The sequence below is a fragment of the Microtus oregoni genome, unplaced genomic scaffold, assembly GCF_018167655.1.
Source record: "Microtus oregoni isolate MIOR12 unplaced genomic scaffold, Mior012 000040F_ref0000088, whole genome shotgun sequence".
In the NCBI taxonomy this organism is placed as follows: Eukaryota; Metazoa; Chordata; class Mammalia; order Rodentia; family Cricetidae; genus Microtus; species Microtus oregoni.
The window spans coordinates 22323629-22341190 of NW_024543207.1; the positions used below are offsets into that span (position 1 = coordinate 22323629).

At 46.7% G+C, this 17562-nt stretch overlaps 1 protein-coding gene across 3 annotated transcripts in view; it reads left to right on the top strand.

The window, feature by feature from the left end:
* Positions 1-17562, top strand: part of Brd9 (bromodomain containing 9) — a 21768-nt gene extending 4206 nt beyond the window's left edge. The window contains exons 7-16 of one of the 3 annotated variants that reach the window (XM_041632141.1): positions 546-661; positions 2208-2340; positions 5094-5169; positions 6455-6550; positions 8188-8320; positions 8855-8966; positions 10192-10230; positions 11005-11104; positions 14399-14566; positions 17389-17562. In XM_041632141.1, the coding sequence (XP_041488075.1) occupies positions 546-661; positions 2208-2340; positions 5094-5169; positions 6455-6550; positions 8188-8320; positions 8855-8966; positions 10192-10230; positions 11005-11104; positions 14399-14566; positions 17389-17489 (1074 nt within the window). In that variant the 3' untranslated portion in view covers positions 17490-17562. Of the gene's footprint in view, positions 1-485; positions 662-2207; positions 2341-5093; positions 5170-6454; positions 6551-8187; positions 8321-8854; positions 8967-10191; positions 10231-11004; positions 11105-14398; positions 14567-17388 lie in introns of all 3 variants that reach the window. The other 2 variants (XM_041632142.1, XM_041632140.1) reach the window with 2 other exon arrangements.

Genomic DNA, 17562 nt, shown 5'->3' on the forward strand with positions numbered 1-17562 from the left:
GAGCAATGGCACTGAGCCGAAGTCTCCTAACTTTCTGTGCCTAACAGGCTCACAATGAATGACACGCTTCATCCATCCGCCACACCCAGGTGCTGACCCCTTGTGCACCTTCACACAGCTTAGAGGTGCCAGTATATGGGGCTGATGAAAAGTTCTGGATCTAGGTCAGTCTTGCTGGACCACAGCCAGCCTGTGGTTTTACTTTGTGGCCCAGCCTCACTGACCCTCGACGGTCATTCCAAGTGTAAGCCAGGCTGTACGAGCCTCACATAGGCAGGCGGCACTTGCTGGGCTCCACCATTCTCTCACCACCATCTCTGGGCCATACCTTGAATGCTGAGCCCTCGCAACCATTCCCGCTGCAGCGTCTGGGAAGGTGGCGATTAGGCCAGGTGAGGCCGTGGCCATCCCATGCCATCCCATCGTCACGGCTCCGTGGCTAAGGGAGAGGTAAAGTCCTGCTGCTCTGTCCTTTCTGATTCTAGGAGCGGCTGTTAGCTTTGAAGCGCAGCATGTCGTTTATGCAGGACATGGATTTCTCTCAGCAGGCAGCTCTCTTGGGCAGTGAAGACCCAGCAGTTGAGGAACCTGTTCCTGAGGTTGTCCCAGTGCAAGTAGAAACCACCAAGAAATCCAAAAAGCCGAGTAGAGAAGTTATCAGGTAAGGCTTGTGGGGCTGCTGCCTACAAGCAGGCAGCAGTGCTTTGCCCGACAAGGGCGGTGGGGACCTGTGGAGCGTCTCATCCTGGATGGAGGAACATGGTCTCTAAGGATTCTTGGGTTCCACAAGGCACCCCCTGGTGCAGCCCAGGGGCCTTAAACTGGATGCCTTCCTGGTCTGGAACTCAAGAGGGAAATGGCCACCCTGTTCTACCTGCCCCAAAATGAGGTGATTGTGTCTCATAGCTGATACTCTGGACTTTGCAGGGCGGTTCTGTGGGTAAGGTAGTCACTCACCACATACTCTCATGCCACTGTCACAGCTACTGATGAATGCGAGATGCAAGGGGCTGAGACCACTCTCCTGTGTGCTAGCCACACGCGCTGGGATCCACAGCCCATGTAGCTGTCTCTACAGTGCACTTTTCCAGTTTGTCATTACTATATGATATGCATTCTGTTTGCTAATATTCATCCCTTTAGTATATGCCCTTCATACATAGCATCTGCTAATGACCTATGTTCTTACCTGTGCAGAGCACAGTTGCGGTCAGCCCACTCTGGCCACCAGCACTCTCCATGAAACAAGTCTGTATGCTGACTTCTGTGGCGCTATAGGGAGATGGCCAGCTTGGTGATGAGCATCAGGAAGGTCAGGGTACTTCAGACAGAGCTCCCTGAAGCTTTTCTCCTGTCCATCAGGCCAGAGCTAACTAAGGGATCTTGAGAGGAGGTTCCCTCTCAGCAGACAGCTCCTTCTGGTGCACTGCCCTTTGTCCTCTCTAGGGACACCTGCTGCCCTCATGTGTTCCTAGCCTCTCAGGTTGCCTCAGATTTGCAGAGTTTCTAGTTAGTGGCCGTGGTGTAGATGATCTTATCACTAAGATTCTACCATCATCTGTGGGTTCTATGACTTTTGGATATAATGAATACTTGTGGAGTTTTTTTCTGAATTATTAGATTTCAGAGTCTGAGTTTCTATACCGAAGTCCACCAAAGGCTCCAGATCATGCTTGACTGTCAATGCCAGTGCTATTGGACTCTGATAAGGAGCACCATTACCCCTGGGCTGGATTTCCAGAGAGCAGCTGTGTCGGTTATGGGGACATCCTCTTTTTGCAACATCTCCTTAGCCATTTGTGCCAGGGCAGAGAGGAGCCTGTCCGCCTGTTTCTGTTGTCTTCAGGGGACAGACTGGCTCCACAACTGTTCCTTCTTGGGGAGCCCAGGGCTTCTTGTGACACTCCACACAGTGGGGACTTTGTCACATTTCCTTTAATACCTATGTAATTCCTGTCACTTTTTTTTTCTGTTTGTAAGAAGACAAGTGTCTCTGAGACGTGGGAAGCCTAAGGGATTCTATTTGGTCTGCTTTTTTTTTTTTTTATTTCAGGTATAAGAACATGATTAGAACTCATAGGAAATGCTATGAGAAGTAGAGGGATTAAGCTCGGCCCAGTACTTCTGCAAGGGAATCGTTCACAGAAGCTGCTGCTAGGAAGAAACAGGCAGTGCCTATGATGACATTTGGTTTTTATGCCTTACAGCTGCATGTTTGAGCCTGAAGGGAATGCCTGCAGCCTGACAGACAGCACTGCAGAGGAGCACGTGCTAGCCCTAGTAGAGCACGCAGCTGACGAGGCTCGGGACAGAATTAACCGGTTTCTCCCAGGTGGCAAGGTAGTATATCTGGCCCTCCCCTGAGGGCCGTGCCACTTGGCCTCAAACACTCAAGTCTTTGCAACCAGGTACCATCATCAAAACTGGCCAGAGTACCTCCTGGACGCCAGGGGTTCAGGCCAGAGCCAGATCAGCTCTTTGATTGTCTTTGTGTTGTGTCCTCAGAGGGGTCTAAGATCACTACGCTGTCAGGGCCACCCTGAACATGGAATATGACATTTCCCACTACATCCAGGTTGGGTTGGGGCCACTGTGACTGACCCTATTGCTTAGGGGAGGCCTTGTTGGCCAAGCTTCCGTACAGGTAAAGCCCCCTTCATAGTAAGTATTCGTAGGTGTGGTGCCATCTGTGGTTCTGTCTTTTTGTGGGCCGTTCGTAGATTATTGCTGCCATGTCTTTTTTTTTTTTTTTTTTTTTTTTTTTTGGTTTTTCGAGACAGGGTTTCTCTGCGGCTTTGGAGCCTGTCCTGGAACTAGCTCTGTAGACCAGGCTGGTCTCGAACTCACAGAGATCCGCCTGCCTCTGCCTCCCGAGTGCTGGGATTAAAGGCGTGCGCCACCAACGCCCGGCTTGCTGCCATGTCTTAATGAAGCTATCTGCAGTCCTAGCTGAGGTAGAGGGATCCATCCAACTGTTACCTGCCTCTCTGTAGAGCAAGGTGCTACCACTCTTCCTTCCCAGTACAAGATGCTCTGGTGCAGAGCACCTGTAGACAGTAACACAGCCCTGAAACAAGAGTAAGACTACATGGTAAGATGCGCCTGTTTTGTTCCACCAGACCTGACATAATCTGAATCTTACTATCTCAATGTAAGGTCTGTATTAACAGTAATCAGAAGTCAGAACGGTACATCTTTTTCATAACAGGGTTTCTCTGTGGCTTTGGAGCCTGTCCGGTAATTAGCTCTTGTAGACCAGGCTGGCTTCGAACTCACAGAGATCCACCTGCCTCTGCCTCCCAAATGCTGGGATTAAAGGCGAGTGCCTCCACTGCCCTGCTCATATTAAGTTTCTTCATATCAAGTGTATTACATTTTAAATACTGAATGTTGAATTTTGGACCCTCCAATTATAGGAAATACCTTAAGCTAGTTAGAGATATGGCTTAGTGGTAGAACTCTTGCCTACCCCACATAAGGCTTTATGTTCCTTCCCTAGCATTGCAAAAAAGAAAAATGAAACAAAACCCTATAAACACCTTAAAGCTAGTTTTGGCTGTTTGTTTGCTCTTGTAAATATGCCTGTTAAAGACTCAGCATTAGCTGTGTGGCTTGCGAGAAGTTCTGTGGGTAGCCTCGCCCTATACTCCTGCTGTGTCTCACCCCTGGAATTCATCATTCCTCCAGTGGGAAACCTTAGTTAGAAATGGATATTGTCTTAGAGTTTCTGTTGCTGCATTGAAACACCACGACATAAAGCAGGTTGGGGAAGAAAGGCTTTATTTGGCTTATACTTCCACATTAGTGTTCATTATTGAAGGAAGTCAAAAGCCTTTTTTCTTATAGAACCCAGAACTTCCAGCCCAGGGATGGTACCACCCACAATGGGCTGGGCCTTCCCACATTGATTACTAGTTAAGAAAATGCCTTATAGCTGTATCTTTTAGAAGGGAGGTCTGGGAGAGTGGGGTGTTGAAGATTGGGTTTCTTTGTGTAGCCTTAACTGTCATGGAACTAGCTCTGTAGACCTGGCTAACCTCAAACTCACAGAGATCTGCCTGTCTCTGCCTCCTGAGTACTGGGATTAAAAGTGTGTGCCACTACTTCCTGCTTACAGCTGGATCTTATGGAGGTATTTTCTTAATTGAGGTTCCTCCTTTCAGATAACTCTAGCTTGTGTCAAGTTGACCTAAAACTAACCAGGACAGATATCCATGTTGTAGGTAAAACACTGTTAGACAGAGCCAAGAAATGTACCTGTGTGGATACACACCATGTGTATATGTAGCTAAGAGTAACTATGTTGGTAACTGTGTTTGCATGTACTGAAATCTTTGTTGTCTGGTGAAGCTTCCTGTTCCCTCCAATACCATGGCCACTCTTCCTTTTTAGTTTGTAGTACTGCACTGAGAAGCCTGGCCCTAGTACCCTGGTATATTGTTGGTGTCCCCTATCCAGTATCTGCCTCCTCTCCTGCTTCTGCCCTACTTATGTTGCTCTCTGACATTCTCCCGGGGATATTTACGATCACAAGAGCTTACTCTTCGTGCATCTGGCCAGTCCCCTGCACATTTCATCTGCACATGTATACTTCCCACACCCTGACATCCTGTCCCTGTATGAGACTGCGGGTGACGGTAGGACATAGTCAAGGCCTTTTGTGGAAGATTTTTAATGGAGTAATGTTCTCTGTCTACCTTAGAGATAGAGGTATGGACCATGGACCTCATGGCATGATGCTTTTTACTTAGCTGGCATTCTCTCTCTTATTTTGTTCAGGCTTAATGGATGGTTTTTAATATTTGCTTCTGGGACAAGACTTTTATTTCAGAAACTCTTTGGGATGGGTCATGTGTCTAAGCAGTGCTTTGACCATATATAGGTGTCCTCAGTCATAATCAGGTTTATTTAATCATGAGCAGATACCATCAATCATGAGCACGCCAGTCTTCAATCCCTGGACATGTGAGAGGGAGTCTCTGGTTCTTTCTCTTGGAGAAACTGGTAGAGAAGTGTCTAGCACGTCATGTGTCTCTAGTAGATAGCTCAAGGTTTTCCCTGGCGGATGACACTTGGGTGCTGCTTCCTTGCAGATGGGGTACCTGAAGAAGCTTGGAGATGGAAGTCTGCTCTACAGCGTGGTGAATGCAACTGAGCCTGACGCTGATGGTGGGTGCTTTGTCCTCTAAACTCTGTACTTGCTTTGAGATACAGCACATGTATAACACATTCATATGTCACCACGACTGTTAATGAGATTGCAGGAGAGTTGTCTGCCTTCCCTCTTGTATGTATTTTTGGTAGCATGTGTGTGCACAGTGGAGCCTATGTGTGTCATGAAAGGGGCCAGTACGTCATTCGACCTCCATTAGGTTACTCAGGGTGGTGATAGATTCTTAAGGACTGAATTTCATTGATGATGTAGGAAGGTTTTGTTTCTTGAGTTCTGTCAGAACTGCTTCCTCGTGAGCCAAGTGCAGACCTATGCACTTGAAGCTCAAAAGTATTCTGGAAGGAAGGCTGGATGATTGGGTCAGGGTAGGTCTTAGTGGAAACATGAATGCCACCGGGCACAACAGCCTGGAGGGGTATTTCACTCATTGGAACATCTTGAGAAGGTAGTAGCTGTGCCTCTGACTGAGTCCCTGGGGTTGCAGGATGCCCACAGACACTCTTGGAGTTGGCTCATACTTACTGCTTTGCCTGAGTCTCTGTTGCACAGGTGGACATTTCCCTCAGCTCTTTGGCCTCTTGACAGTCTTCCTCCCAGCCCACAATCAACAGGTTGTTTCATTTTCTCTAGTGTGCAGGATAGGCACTCTGATTTTAACTGTGAGTGGAAACAAATTTCTGTGGTCTTCAGGAGAAAGTAGATATGGTAGGCCATACTTAGAATAGAAAGTCAGTTCTAGAAAGTGAGGTTCCTGTCAGGAATGGAGAATTGATTTGCATGTGAAAACCAGAGAGCAGATGTGTAACCAGAAGAGCATGGAGAGGATGGCCAGTAAGTGCTGGATAGCATGTAGGAGTGGGTGAAAGCATGGCTGGCAGGGTGGTCTACAGACATGACAAGGACAAGCATGCACCCATTCCTCCTTCCCCAGTACTGGGGTTATAAGCGTGCAACGTTGTGTACTTTTTTTAAGTACAGATGGGGAACTGAACTCAGAACTTCATGCTTACAGGGCAGACACTTTGCCAATGGAACCATCTGTTTAGGTCCAGACATAATATTTTTTCATGGTGTTGACTTTAGGGCAATTATAAAATCAAATTGAAATGGTGTTAGTTTTTAAAATTATATTGAAAAATTATATTAAAAAATCATTTTTAAATGGACATTGTAAAGTCTTCTTGTCCCTACCGCTCCCTGTCCAAGGTGCTATAGAGAACATGCTCATCGCTGCTGAGGCAAGCTGACTTGATTGTTCCTCCTTTCCTGTGTCTTCTGCAGAGGAGGAGACACACCCTGTGGACCTGAGTTCACTGTCTAGCAAGTTGCTCCCAGGTTTTACGACACTGGGTTTCAAAGATGAAAGAAGAAGTAAAGGTAAGTGCAGTGGCTGGCGGGTGAGAGCTCTCAGGAGCTGAAGGCTGGCTTGGCTGTCAACGGGATGCTGAAGTTGCCAGTTCCTCTTCCATGATTTTCTTCATGTGACTGGGTTTAGATTTTTAAGACAAATGAAGTTTAGACCCATTAAAGTAGATGACTAAAGTCATAGTTGATGGAGAATTCCTGCTTTGCATTCTGCTCTCAACTAGTAGGGGTGAGTTCAGACTGAGCTCCTAAGCTTCCTCACACAGGCTGCCATCCATTCTCTCCCTCCACAGGAGCCTCTACTCAGGCTCCTGCTGGTCCTTATGGGGGGACTCGTTCTTACATCAGGCTTACATTTGGAGGATGATGGAGCTGCCTGGCAGCCAAGAGACCTAGATGGACAAGGTGGTTGTGGGTGGCAACATGGATGAGGGAGGGCCAGGTATATTTGTGCTTGTGTGTTCTGTATTTATAATAAATCTACTAGTGTGTTTGGGAATGTTTGTGGTTGTATATATGTGGTAGTATGTGTGCCAGACTTGCTTTGGTGTGTGGGTATCTGTATGTGCACAAGTGCATCCAGGCTGATGGTTCTCTGTGGGATCACTTCCTTTCTCTTGAAGGCACAGGAGCCATTCCTGGTCTGAGCCTAGATGTGTTTTGATGACGTCTCTTCTGCCTTTATTCAAGTATGGAGGTGTTTAAAACCATGGGACGCACTTCAGCATGTTCCCCTTAGACTTGGCATTTCATTGTATTTCCTGTCTCTATATTTATTCCAGACATGGTTTCTTGAGTGATGGTGTAGGCATGGGTGGGATTGCCCTTCTCTATGTCATTGCTTTTGTTCCCCTTGTTGCTTTGCTGTGGCCAAGGTCACCTCTGCACCATAAGCTTTTACCATACTTCCTTATCCCCTCAATCCTGCACACCATCTGCTTTTCTTGGTGTTCACTCTTGGCGCAGGGAAGCTCGGTACAGCCTCAGTAGAGGACTTTTTCTGGAATGGCATTTTCTACATCTCTGGATATTAGAGACCAGCCTGCATTTGGACCTTCTGTGATGTGTGGTCTACCCACACCTGCCTCCATTTCAACCCATCACTTGTCATTGCTCACACTTTGCTTTTGAGATATTGCTTGTCTTTGCTTCTTAGCTCAGCAGTTTTGTCCCCAGGAGGCATTTGTGTTACAGGGAAGAGGGGGTGCAGCTATTGTCCAACAGGAGAGAGAAGGAAATGCTATAGCAGAGTGCAGGACACGGCGTGACTTCTACCAGACTGAAAAGCACAGCCACATAGACATAGCCTGGGAAAGAGTGTATCCTGTGTTGGTTCAGCTCCTGCTTCTGCCAGAGGGGGTTCATGAACTGACTGGTTCCAAGAACCACTTCTGCTTGTCCACGCTCATCTCTACCTAAGGGTCGGTCTTTGCTTTGTGGCCCTTGGTCCAAGATGTGAAATGGCATGCTAAGTAGACTCTGCAGTATCCATGGGCAGTTCCTGCTACCGCATTTGTGCTCAAGCAGGAAGAAAAAGGAAGAAACCAGGCATGGGCTCAGGTTGAGATCACCTGGAAGGAAAAATGGCTGTAGCATGCTGGCAGTGCATTGAGCATGACTTCGACTTTCCCTCTGCCCCTTCTCTTTAGTTACATTCCTCTCTAGTGCAAGCACTGCGCTTTCAATGCAGAACAACTCTGTGTTTGGGGACCTGAAATCAGATGAGATGGAACTTCTGTACTCGGCATATGGAGACGAGACTGGTGTGCAGTGTGCACTGAGGTAAGCCAGGTCACACGGATACGTGAGGACTGTTCCCTGGTGAGCATCTTAAATTTTATTTTTAAGCCAGTATAGTCATATGATCCAGAAATCAAAGTGTACCAGAAGGTGTGCCCTGAGTCTTACCCCACCCCTCCATATCTGCCCACTACCACTTTTACAGTCCGTGCTTCCTGTACTTTCAAATGCCAAGACTGGTGGATATAGACAGCCTTCTTTAGATAACTAGTATGTCTTAGGGTTTTTTATGGATTGTGTACCTGCATGTGTTCTGCCTTTTTTTTTTTTAATTTTCCTGGAGCTCTTTTAATAATTTTTTTTTTTTTTTTGCCTTGAGCCACTTTGAAAATTGTTTGAGAACGGTCAGTCCAGTTGTTTCCCCCACCCCCACACACATACCTGGGAAGCTCCCAGAGGACTGAGGAGTGTTGGCAGTGGACATCTGGAATCAAAATCTTTGTCACTGTTGGGGTGGATCTTGAAATTGGAACGCGATGCTTTTTCAGCACATTCCCTTACAGGGTTCTCTTCTAGCCTGCAGGAGTTCGTGAAGGATGCTGGGAGCTACAGCAAGAAAATGGTAGACGACCTCCTGGACCAAATCACAGGTGGAGATCACTCAAGGATGATCTTCCAGCTGAAGCAGGTGGGGTTTGAAGTTGACATACTTTTGTGGGCTCAGACTCTTGGTCCCACTCTTGGTGCTACTCCGGTGCAGAGAGCTGTCCAGCCAACTAGATTTCAGGGAGGCAGGCTCTTGAGGTCATTGCTGGCTGTTTTTCATTCATTAAGCTTTAAATTATACTTCAAAGCTGTCTTTTTTATTATCATTCTTATTTGGAGGATATGAGCCTAGAAGTCTTGTGCCCCATCCAGACTCCAGCCCTACCCAGTGTACTTGGCTCCTGTTCTGGCTGCCATTCTTTGCGTGTCTCTCATTCCAGGCAGGACGTTAGCACAGGCCATTCATTTAAAACCTTTTTCTTATTGCTTTGTGTCTGATGCACATATGAAGAAAAGAGGACAGACTTTGAGAGTCAGTTACCTTCTTCCACTGTGGAGTCTCGGGACCAAACTCAGGTTCTCAGCTTGAGCAGCAAGTGCTTTTACCTGATGATGCATTTTGCTGTCCCAGCCAGGCCATTTCTAGCTACGGATTGTCTGGTATGGCAGGAAACTGCTCCATGTGTCCCTGAAGTGAGGCTGTGCTGTTGGGGAACTCTGGATTTCACATATACGGCCACAGTAAAAGTGGTGCTCAGTACTCAAGGTGTAATGCTAGAGGAATCTTCCGCGAGGAACAGATGGTAAAATAAAGGCCATATTTCTAATTAAAAGTTAGTTAAAAAATATTACATGATCAAATCTGTGGAAGTACATACCAAATGATCTTTTTTGGGGAATGTACCTAAAAATAGGGTGTTTTTGAAGGCATGCTCTTCCCAGAGCAGGGGACATGTAGCTCATCCCATTCCAGCAGTGCAGTAGATATCTCTGCTGCCTCCATCAGTCCACATCCATTGTTCTAGACTAATCATCCAGGCCTCTTTTTCTCAGGCTGCCCATTTTTGTTTGTTTTAATAATTGGTTTCGATATAAAATTGGGAATCCTCTTACCCATATTCCCCTTCACCCCAGCCCCAGCGTGGTATTGAACCCTTGGCTGAAACTGAATGAGTTGACCAGCTGTGGTCTAACTTCACTACCGCCTGTGAAGAGACCTGTAAAACCCCTGCTTCAGGTGTAGATGTAGTGAGGGTGTAATGAGCAGAACCCCAGGCAGTGAGCAAGCCACTGTTGGTGCAATGTAAGTGATCACCTTGTAATGGAAAACTGATGGCAAACTTGTGTCCTGTCTTGTTGCTTGGCAGAGGAGGAGCATCCCCATGAGACCTGCAGATGACGTGAAGGTGGGTTTCCCCAGCATGTGCACAGAAGCTCAGCTTTTGGAGTGTCTGTAGTTACTAGTCATTGCAGTGAGTGGCCAGCCTCTTGTCCTTCTGTCCAGGGGCTGCTAGTTGTTGAAGAGGGGCTTCAGTGGCCCTGCTTTGCTGTCATCTGCTTACCTGAGTGACCTGAACCAGAGGGCTGTAATCTAAGCTCAGAGACAAGTTCAAAGCCATCAGCTGGGCACTGTCCTCAGGCAGGGTGGGGACCCATTTCCCTTGTGACTTGGGCTTGTGCTGCAAAGTTTACCCACTGGCCAGCAGAGACCCATGTACCTGAGGAGATTAAGTTCCCATGGAATGCTGTGAGACCTTAGTATGAAGATATGAGCAGAGGCTGGGCAACAGGAGCTCTCAGAGTCCTGGGAAACTGCAGTCTTACCCTTGCTAGAAGAGGAGCCTTTGGTTTTGGAATCTGTCGCATTACTCCTGAAAAAGGTGGTGGCGAGCCCTTGAGTTCCATGTGTTAACGAATTCCTAAGAAGTTAGCAAAGGGTTGTTTACTCTTAGTAGAGAGGAAAGTTGTCAGAGGTGTGTTGATCTGACTAGGTCCCTGGACATTTGCATTTCTACTAATAATCTTGGATTCCATGTTCCTTGAACTGCAGCCTTTAGGATAGTGCTCATTTGTGTTACTGTGAGGTGGGCTCAAATTAGCACAGGCTGTTGATTTATACTGCTGGCATTAGCTGACAATTGTGCTGTCTGTTTAATCAATATTTTTCTCATCTTCTGCAGGTTGGGGACCCACTAGGAGATAGTGGCCCTGTTCTGGATTTCATGTCAATGAAACCATACCCTGATGTCTCTCTGGATGTGTCCATGCTCAGCTCTCTGGGTGAGGCATCCTGGGCACTGTTTTATGTGCCCACCTGTGATGTGTGATGTAGTAAGAGAGCCTTGTTTGGTTTCTCTGTGCTCACAAACTACCCTGGAAAATAACACAGCCAAGGAGAACCTGTGGAGTTAACTTACCACTAGTCAGAACAGGAAACACCCTGGGGCTGTGGTTAGGGCCTAATTATACCCTCAACATATGGGGACAGGGTCAGAACTAGAGATTAGGACACCCATGTGATATCTGCTGGCTCCCTGTGAGTTAAAAGCCCAACTGAAGCCAGTGTCAGAAGAACTGTGCCGTTCAGTGGTAGAGTGCTTGTTTAGCATGAACAATGTCCTGGGTTCAATTCCCTTTACCAGAAATACCAAAAACAAACAAAACCCCAAACTAAACAAGCCACCAACAAAAAACACTTTTTTGAGACTAGGAAATAAAAAGTGTGTTTTCTTCGGATTCTCTTGGTCAGACTGCTATGCATGGCTGAACAGAAATGACATCTGTCACCGACCCCAGGCAGGTCTGGTGCTTGCCACTCTGAACAGAAGCTGCAATTAGCCCTGGTGGCACACCCCTGTGCTTTACCACTTGAAACTATACCTGTTTGTTAGCTGAGATCACGGACATGGTGTGTGTGTCAGCCATGTGTCAGTGTGCTTACTCCCTGAAGGATAAACCCTCTACTGTTGGAAATGCTGTCCTCCATGAGGTGTGCAGTGTGTTCCTTCACCTAAGATTGAAGACAGCGAGGCCCTCCGTGCTTCTCCTTGCATATACCTGGCATGGAGAGGACGCACGTCTTACAGTGAAGATGGTCCCGGAGTCAGCAGCTTCAGACTGAGAAAGTAGATTTGTGTGTGTGTGAACATTATAGCCTCCCCGTTGCCACAGTTTTTAGGGATTGGGTTTAGATCTGTCATTGTCTTTTGTCAGCTCTGTCCTTGTCCTCAAGATACCTCAGATGCCTGCTGGGACTCAGGGCTAGGATCTTTTAAGACAAACAAGAAAACAGTCATTGGAGGGAGAAAGCACAATGGGAAAGTCCAGAGGGAACCAGATGCAAGCAAACCCCCAAGGAGCTGTGATCATGGAGTTACAGGGAGCACGGTTCAGGCCTTCAGTGAGCTGTGTCAGCATGCTTGATAGGCCCCCAGCACCTGGGTTTTGATTGGTTGGGGCTATTTAGTGCTACTATATGCACCCCTCCTGGCTTGGCCTTTATTGGTTCCAGACCCCACGGGGGTAGTTGTACCACATTCTCTGAATAAACAGTGTCAGTTAGTGATGGGAACTCCCTACCTCCCCGAAACCAAATGGCCGAATCCTAGCCTTCCTAGGGACAGTGGCCCAGGATGCTTAGTACATTTTCCAGCGTACAGACTACCTTTGTCTTGGCACTTGTAAGATTTTTCTTCCCTTTACAACTTTTTAGAAATAGGGTTATAATGTACTTTGGTTTGCTTTCCTTTAGATTAATTCTTCTCAAACCATGGGGTTTTCATATCCTTTACCAAATTTGGAAATTCCTGGCCATAGTTCCTTCAGTTACCAGCCTACCATCTTAGGCAAGTAAGCTCCCTGGTTAGTGTCCCTCTGCCTGCTGAGCATCTGAGGGCTCTCCTCTCTTGCTCTGGTAGTGTCTCAGCACAGATGCTGTTACCCTTGTCTTGGGAAGTCCCTCCTGAAGTTATACTTCTGCCTTCTAATACTCTAGTGTATTAGTGCTCTGCCTGCTGACTTATCTAAGTTGTTTGTACCCTTCCACCCCCATGGTTTGGGACATGTTTTCGTGCTGCTTTATAGGTTTTTTTTATGGTATCAGAGTTTATATCCTGGGTGCTGGACCCCAGGGACCATTTCCAGGGACACCTTTTGGTTTTTGTGTTTGTTTGTTTGGGGGGTTTTATTTGCTTTTAATGTTTTATTTTATTTTTGAAATATAATTACAAAATTTCTCCCTCTCGTTTCCTTTCTCTAGACCCTCTCATTTATTCATCTCCACTCTCTTTCAAATTCATGGCCTCTTTCTTTCACTAACTGTTCTTTTTTTGAGGAGGCATTGAGACAGGGCTTTTCTGTGTAACAGTCCTAGTTGTTCTGGAACTAGCTCTTGTAGACCAGGCTGGCCTCAAACTCACAGAGATCCGTCTGCCTCTGCCTCTTGAGTGCTGGAATTAAAGGCATGCACCACCATTGCCTGACTTGTACTAACGGTTCTTACATGGGTATAATGAATATGTATATACATATATATTCCTAAACATAACCTGTTCAGTTTATATAGTGTTAGCTGTAGGTATAATTTCAGGGCTGACCATTTAGCAGTGGACAACCAGCTGATGTTCTCTTCTCTGGGAAAGACCACCTCCCCACATTCCCAGCTTTCCTTAGTTGCCTATAGTTCTTGGGGTTGAGGCCTCCTGGGCTTTTCCCTGTCTACTTTGGCATGACCGTTGGCATTGTATTGTATAGCCCACATTTGGGCAGTCATGTTGGTGAGATGTGGGTACAGTTTCTATTATTAGGAGACACAATCTCCCCGCATACTCCCTGATCCTCTCATTCTTAGTCTTTCTTCCTCCTCTTCCATGGTGTTCCTAAGGTCACTCTTTTTTTTAAAATATTTTATTTATTTATTTATTTATTTACTTATTTATTTATTTATTTATTTATTTATTATGTATACAGTGTTCTGTCTGTGTGTATGCCTGCAGGCCAGAAGAGGGCACCAGACCCCATTACGGATGGTTGTGAGCCACCATGTGGTTGCTGGGAATTGAACTCAAGACCTTTGGAAGAGCAGTCAGTGCTCTTAACCTCTGAGCCATCTCTCCAGCCCCGCTAAGGTCACTCTTAATACAGGGCAAAGGTGGGCTCCTAGCCCTTCTGGCTAAGCTGTGTCCTTTCACAGGTTCAAGGTAGTTCTTTGGCTAAGACAAGTCAACACTGGACCCTAGGCGTGGAATCTGGGTGGAGACCCTGCTCGGCGTACTTATTTGCATATTCTGTCTGCATTCTCTGTTTATGGCCGGAGGCCAGCATCAGACAGACACATCTTTCCTGTTGACAAAGTTGTCCATAGTGTTGGTGCATTGGATGGCTGAGATTCAGCGTGGCATTCTGCTTGTGAGAGACACTGGGTGTGCTCCCTTGCCTCCTACCAGCCCTGGCCTGTCTCACATGGGGTTCTCTGCTGTGAGCTACTCCAGCAGTGATCTTACAGAACAGCTGTGCTGTGTCTGGTCTGTGTGTGCTGACGAAGCTTACCAGCATTGCATCATATTTGTCACATAGGGAAAGTGAAGAAGGAGCTGGACCACGATGAGAGCCACTTGAACTTGGACGAGACAACCAGGCTCCTGCAGGACTTGCACGAAGCACAAGCAGAGCGAGGAGGCTCCCGGCCATCCTCCAATCTCAGCTCTCTGTCCACTGCCTCTGAGAGGGAGCAGCACCCGCCAGGTAAGGGTCTCACACAGGCTAGTGGAGGGATCGGGCCCACAGGGCCAGGATGGTGGCCTTCACCAGGGTTTATTGTTGTTGTTCTGGGAGATCTCTACACCCTTGTGCATCTTGGGGAGGGGGCAGGATATTTGTTTTTAATATAGATTTGTTGCCACCTTTCCTTCCATTCTATATTTTTTCCTTGACTCTATCAGCCAATGGAGTGTTCATTTTCTGTTGGGAGAGTGTGTCACCATCCCTGGTGAGGGGTTTCTGTACTAGCACTCTGAGTATCCCAGCCCCATGTAGGATCTGAGATCTCTGTAGTTTCCTGAGCCTGTCGTATGAGTTTCCCAGATGTGGCACTGACAACAGGACAAAGAAGTGTCTTAGTGAACCAGTGAGTTTCTGGGGTTTATAGGAGCATAGGTAAGTCGTTCCTCCTGTCTCTCCTCCCATGATGTTCCTTAAGCTTTAGAGTGAGTGAGATGATTGTTTTCCTCTGTTTCTGAGCACTGGACACTGTTGCACATCAGCAGTCTTTTTTATTCCTAAGAGCTGAGGCTGGCAGCAGTAGTGCTCTATGGGCATAAACACGAATGTTTCGAAGGCAGATTGACAGACATATCCCTCCATTTAACAAAGCAATAGTAGTTGCTTCCCTGCTGAGCCCTGTGACCTCCCCAGTCACTGGCTTTTGCCCTGGATCACAAAACTATATGTGAGTCTCTTCCTGCATTAATTCAATCAGAAAGTACCAGGCATGGTAGCACACACCTTTAATCCCAGCACTCAGGAGGCAGAGGCAAGTGGATCTCCATGAGTTCAAGGCCAACATGGTCTGTGTGGTGAGTTCCAGGATAATCAGAGCTACATAGAAAACCCTGTCTCAAAACTGTGGCTACAGTTTCAGAGGATTAGTCTGTGATCGTCATGGCAGGGAGTGTGGTAGAGGTGATGGACAGGTAGTCTTGGCACTGGATCAATCAGCAGCTAAGAACTTACATCTTCATTCACAGGCACCAACCTCACCTCTCAGTGACAGACCTCCTCCAACAGGGCCACACCTCTAATCCTTTGCAAACAGTCCCACTGTCTGAGGACCAAACATTCAGACGTGTGAGCCTATGGAGACCATTCTCATTCAAACCACCACACACAGCATGTTGGTACTGCTGATGACAGTTCTCTCCCGAATAGTAGCTCACCTAACCCCATCTAGCAGTATGAAAACCAACTGGCAGGAAGAGAGTTTGTAGCTCAGTCTCAGCCTGATTTTTCCATGTCCTGTAACAATAGTATGTGTGTCATCAGTAGTAGAGTTACTGTCTTATTCTGGCATGCAGCTTTGCCAGTGGCAAAAGCCTTTATGGTTTGAGGTTTATGTTTCCCCAGGACAGTTTGTGGGGGAGCACGGACTAGACACTATCCTGTCTAGACAGACTCCCTTTCCGTGAGCTGTTAGCCCTGTTATCCTGGGGCAGTGCTGCCACCATAGGGCCACTGCATGTCGTTGCACCAGGGAGTCTTATTGGGCTAGCATGTTTTGCTCATTCTGGCATCCGGCATAAGACCAAGGGAAATCAGGGCTGCACTCGGCCTGCTATGCCTGCCCCTAGAACTAGATACCTAGTTATGACAGGTTCTGAGATAGCACCACAGCTCTTGTCTTCCCATTGGCCACACTTCACTGTTGAAAGGAACGGAGCTGGGTTTAAAACAAACAAGAAAACCATCCATCCCAGGTGTACTTCGTTGCAGGAGAGAAATACATAAAGTAAGCTCTGGGGGGATAGTTACCCATCTCTAGGACAGCTTAATTTTTTTCATTTGAAGTTTTATCACTTATGTCTTTTATGAACTGTTGCTTAGGCTTTAAAGCCTTCCAACAGCTGACCAACAGCGTCTGACTTTCTGTCGGTGTTTGTCCTTGTGAATTCTGGCTTGACACAAATCTTATCCTGTTTGCCTTTGAGTGACATTATAGATAGACTCCTTTGTTCGCTTTTCCTTTTTCCCATCACCTCTTGATTGCTTTTTTTTTTTTTTTTTTTTTTTTGATTTTTCAAGACAGGGTTTCTCTGTGGCTTTGGAGCCTGTCCTGGAACTAGCTCTGTAGACCAGGCTGGTCTCAAACTCACAGAGATCCTCCTGCCTCTGCCTCCCGAGTGCTGGGATTAAAGGCGTACGCCACCATCACCCAGCTCTTGATTGCTTTTGCACTTTAAATTTTACGTGCTGATACAAGTCCTTCCCACACCGGTCCCATCCCAGCATAGGACTCAGAAAAGCCATTATAGCTCCGTATCAATCCTGAGATCTCTGCTCAGTCAACCTCTTAACTTCCTGGTGAACACAGCATCAAACACGGCCTCTTGCATGCCAGTTTCTTTGGTAATGTCTTTTCTCTATGGTCTTCTAGTCCCTGGTATTTATTTATAGGACCCTCAGCTAAAGATAACTAAGTCTGGCTAACACAGAGCAATGGGTTAGGCCTTTAGGAGCTGCTTTCCCTGGCCTCCGCTGCCATCTGTTCTCTTTTGACCTCTCGTGCTTCTGAAGTATTCCGTGTACAGAATGAATCCTGATCTTTTCAAAGAAAGCCTGACTGCAGCTGCCAGAAGAGAGACTAAGATTTGGTTTTTGTTCTGATCACCTTGTGATCAGGGTATCAAGCAAAGTAGAGCCTTAGGAGGTTGCAGGCAGCCCTAATTCAGAGTATGTATGCACCTGTGTGTGGTATCAGGGAGGACATTTATCAATCAATCACAGATGTTGGTCTCATAAGCTTTGCAGATCTGTTTTGTGTTCTTAAATGCTGTGTTCTTTTAAACCTACAGGAAGTCCTTCTCGCCTTAGTGTTGGGGAGCAGCCGGATGTTACCCATGACCCTTATGAATTCCTTCAGTCTCCAGAACCTGCAGCTTCTGCCAAGAACTAACTTGTGGGCTTTCCAGCTGTTTTCTTTTTCTTTTTTTTTTTTTCCCAAGTTTTTTTGATACACGGTTTTTTGT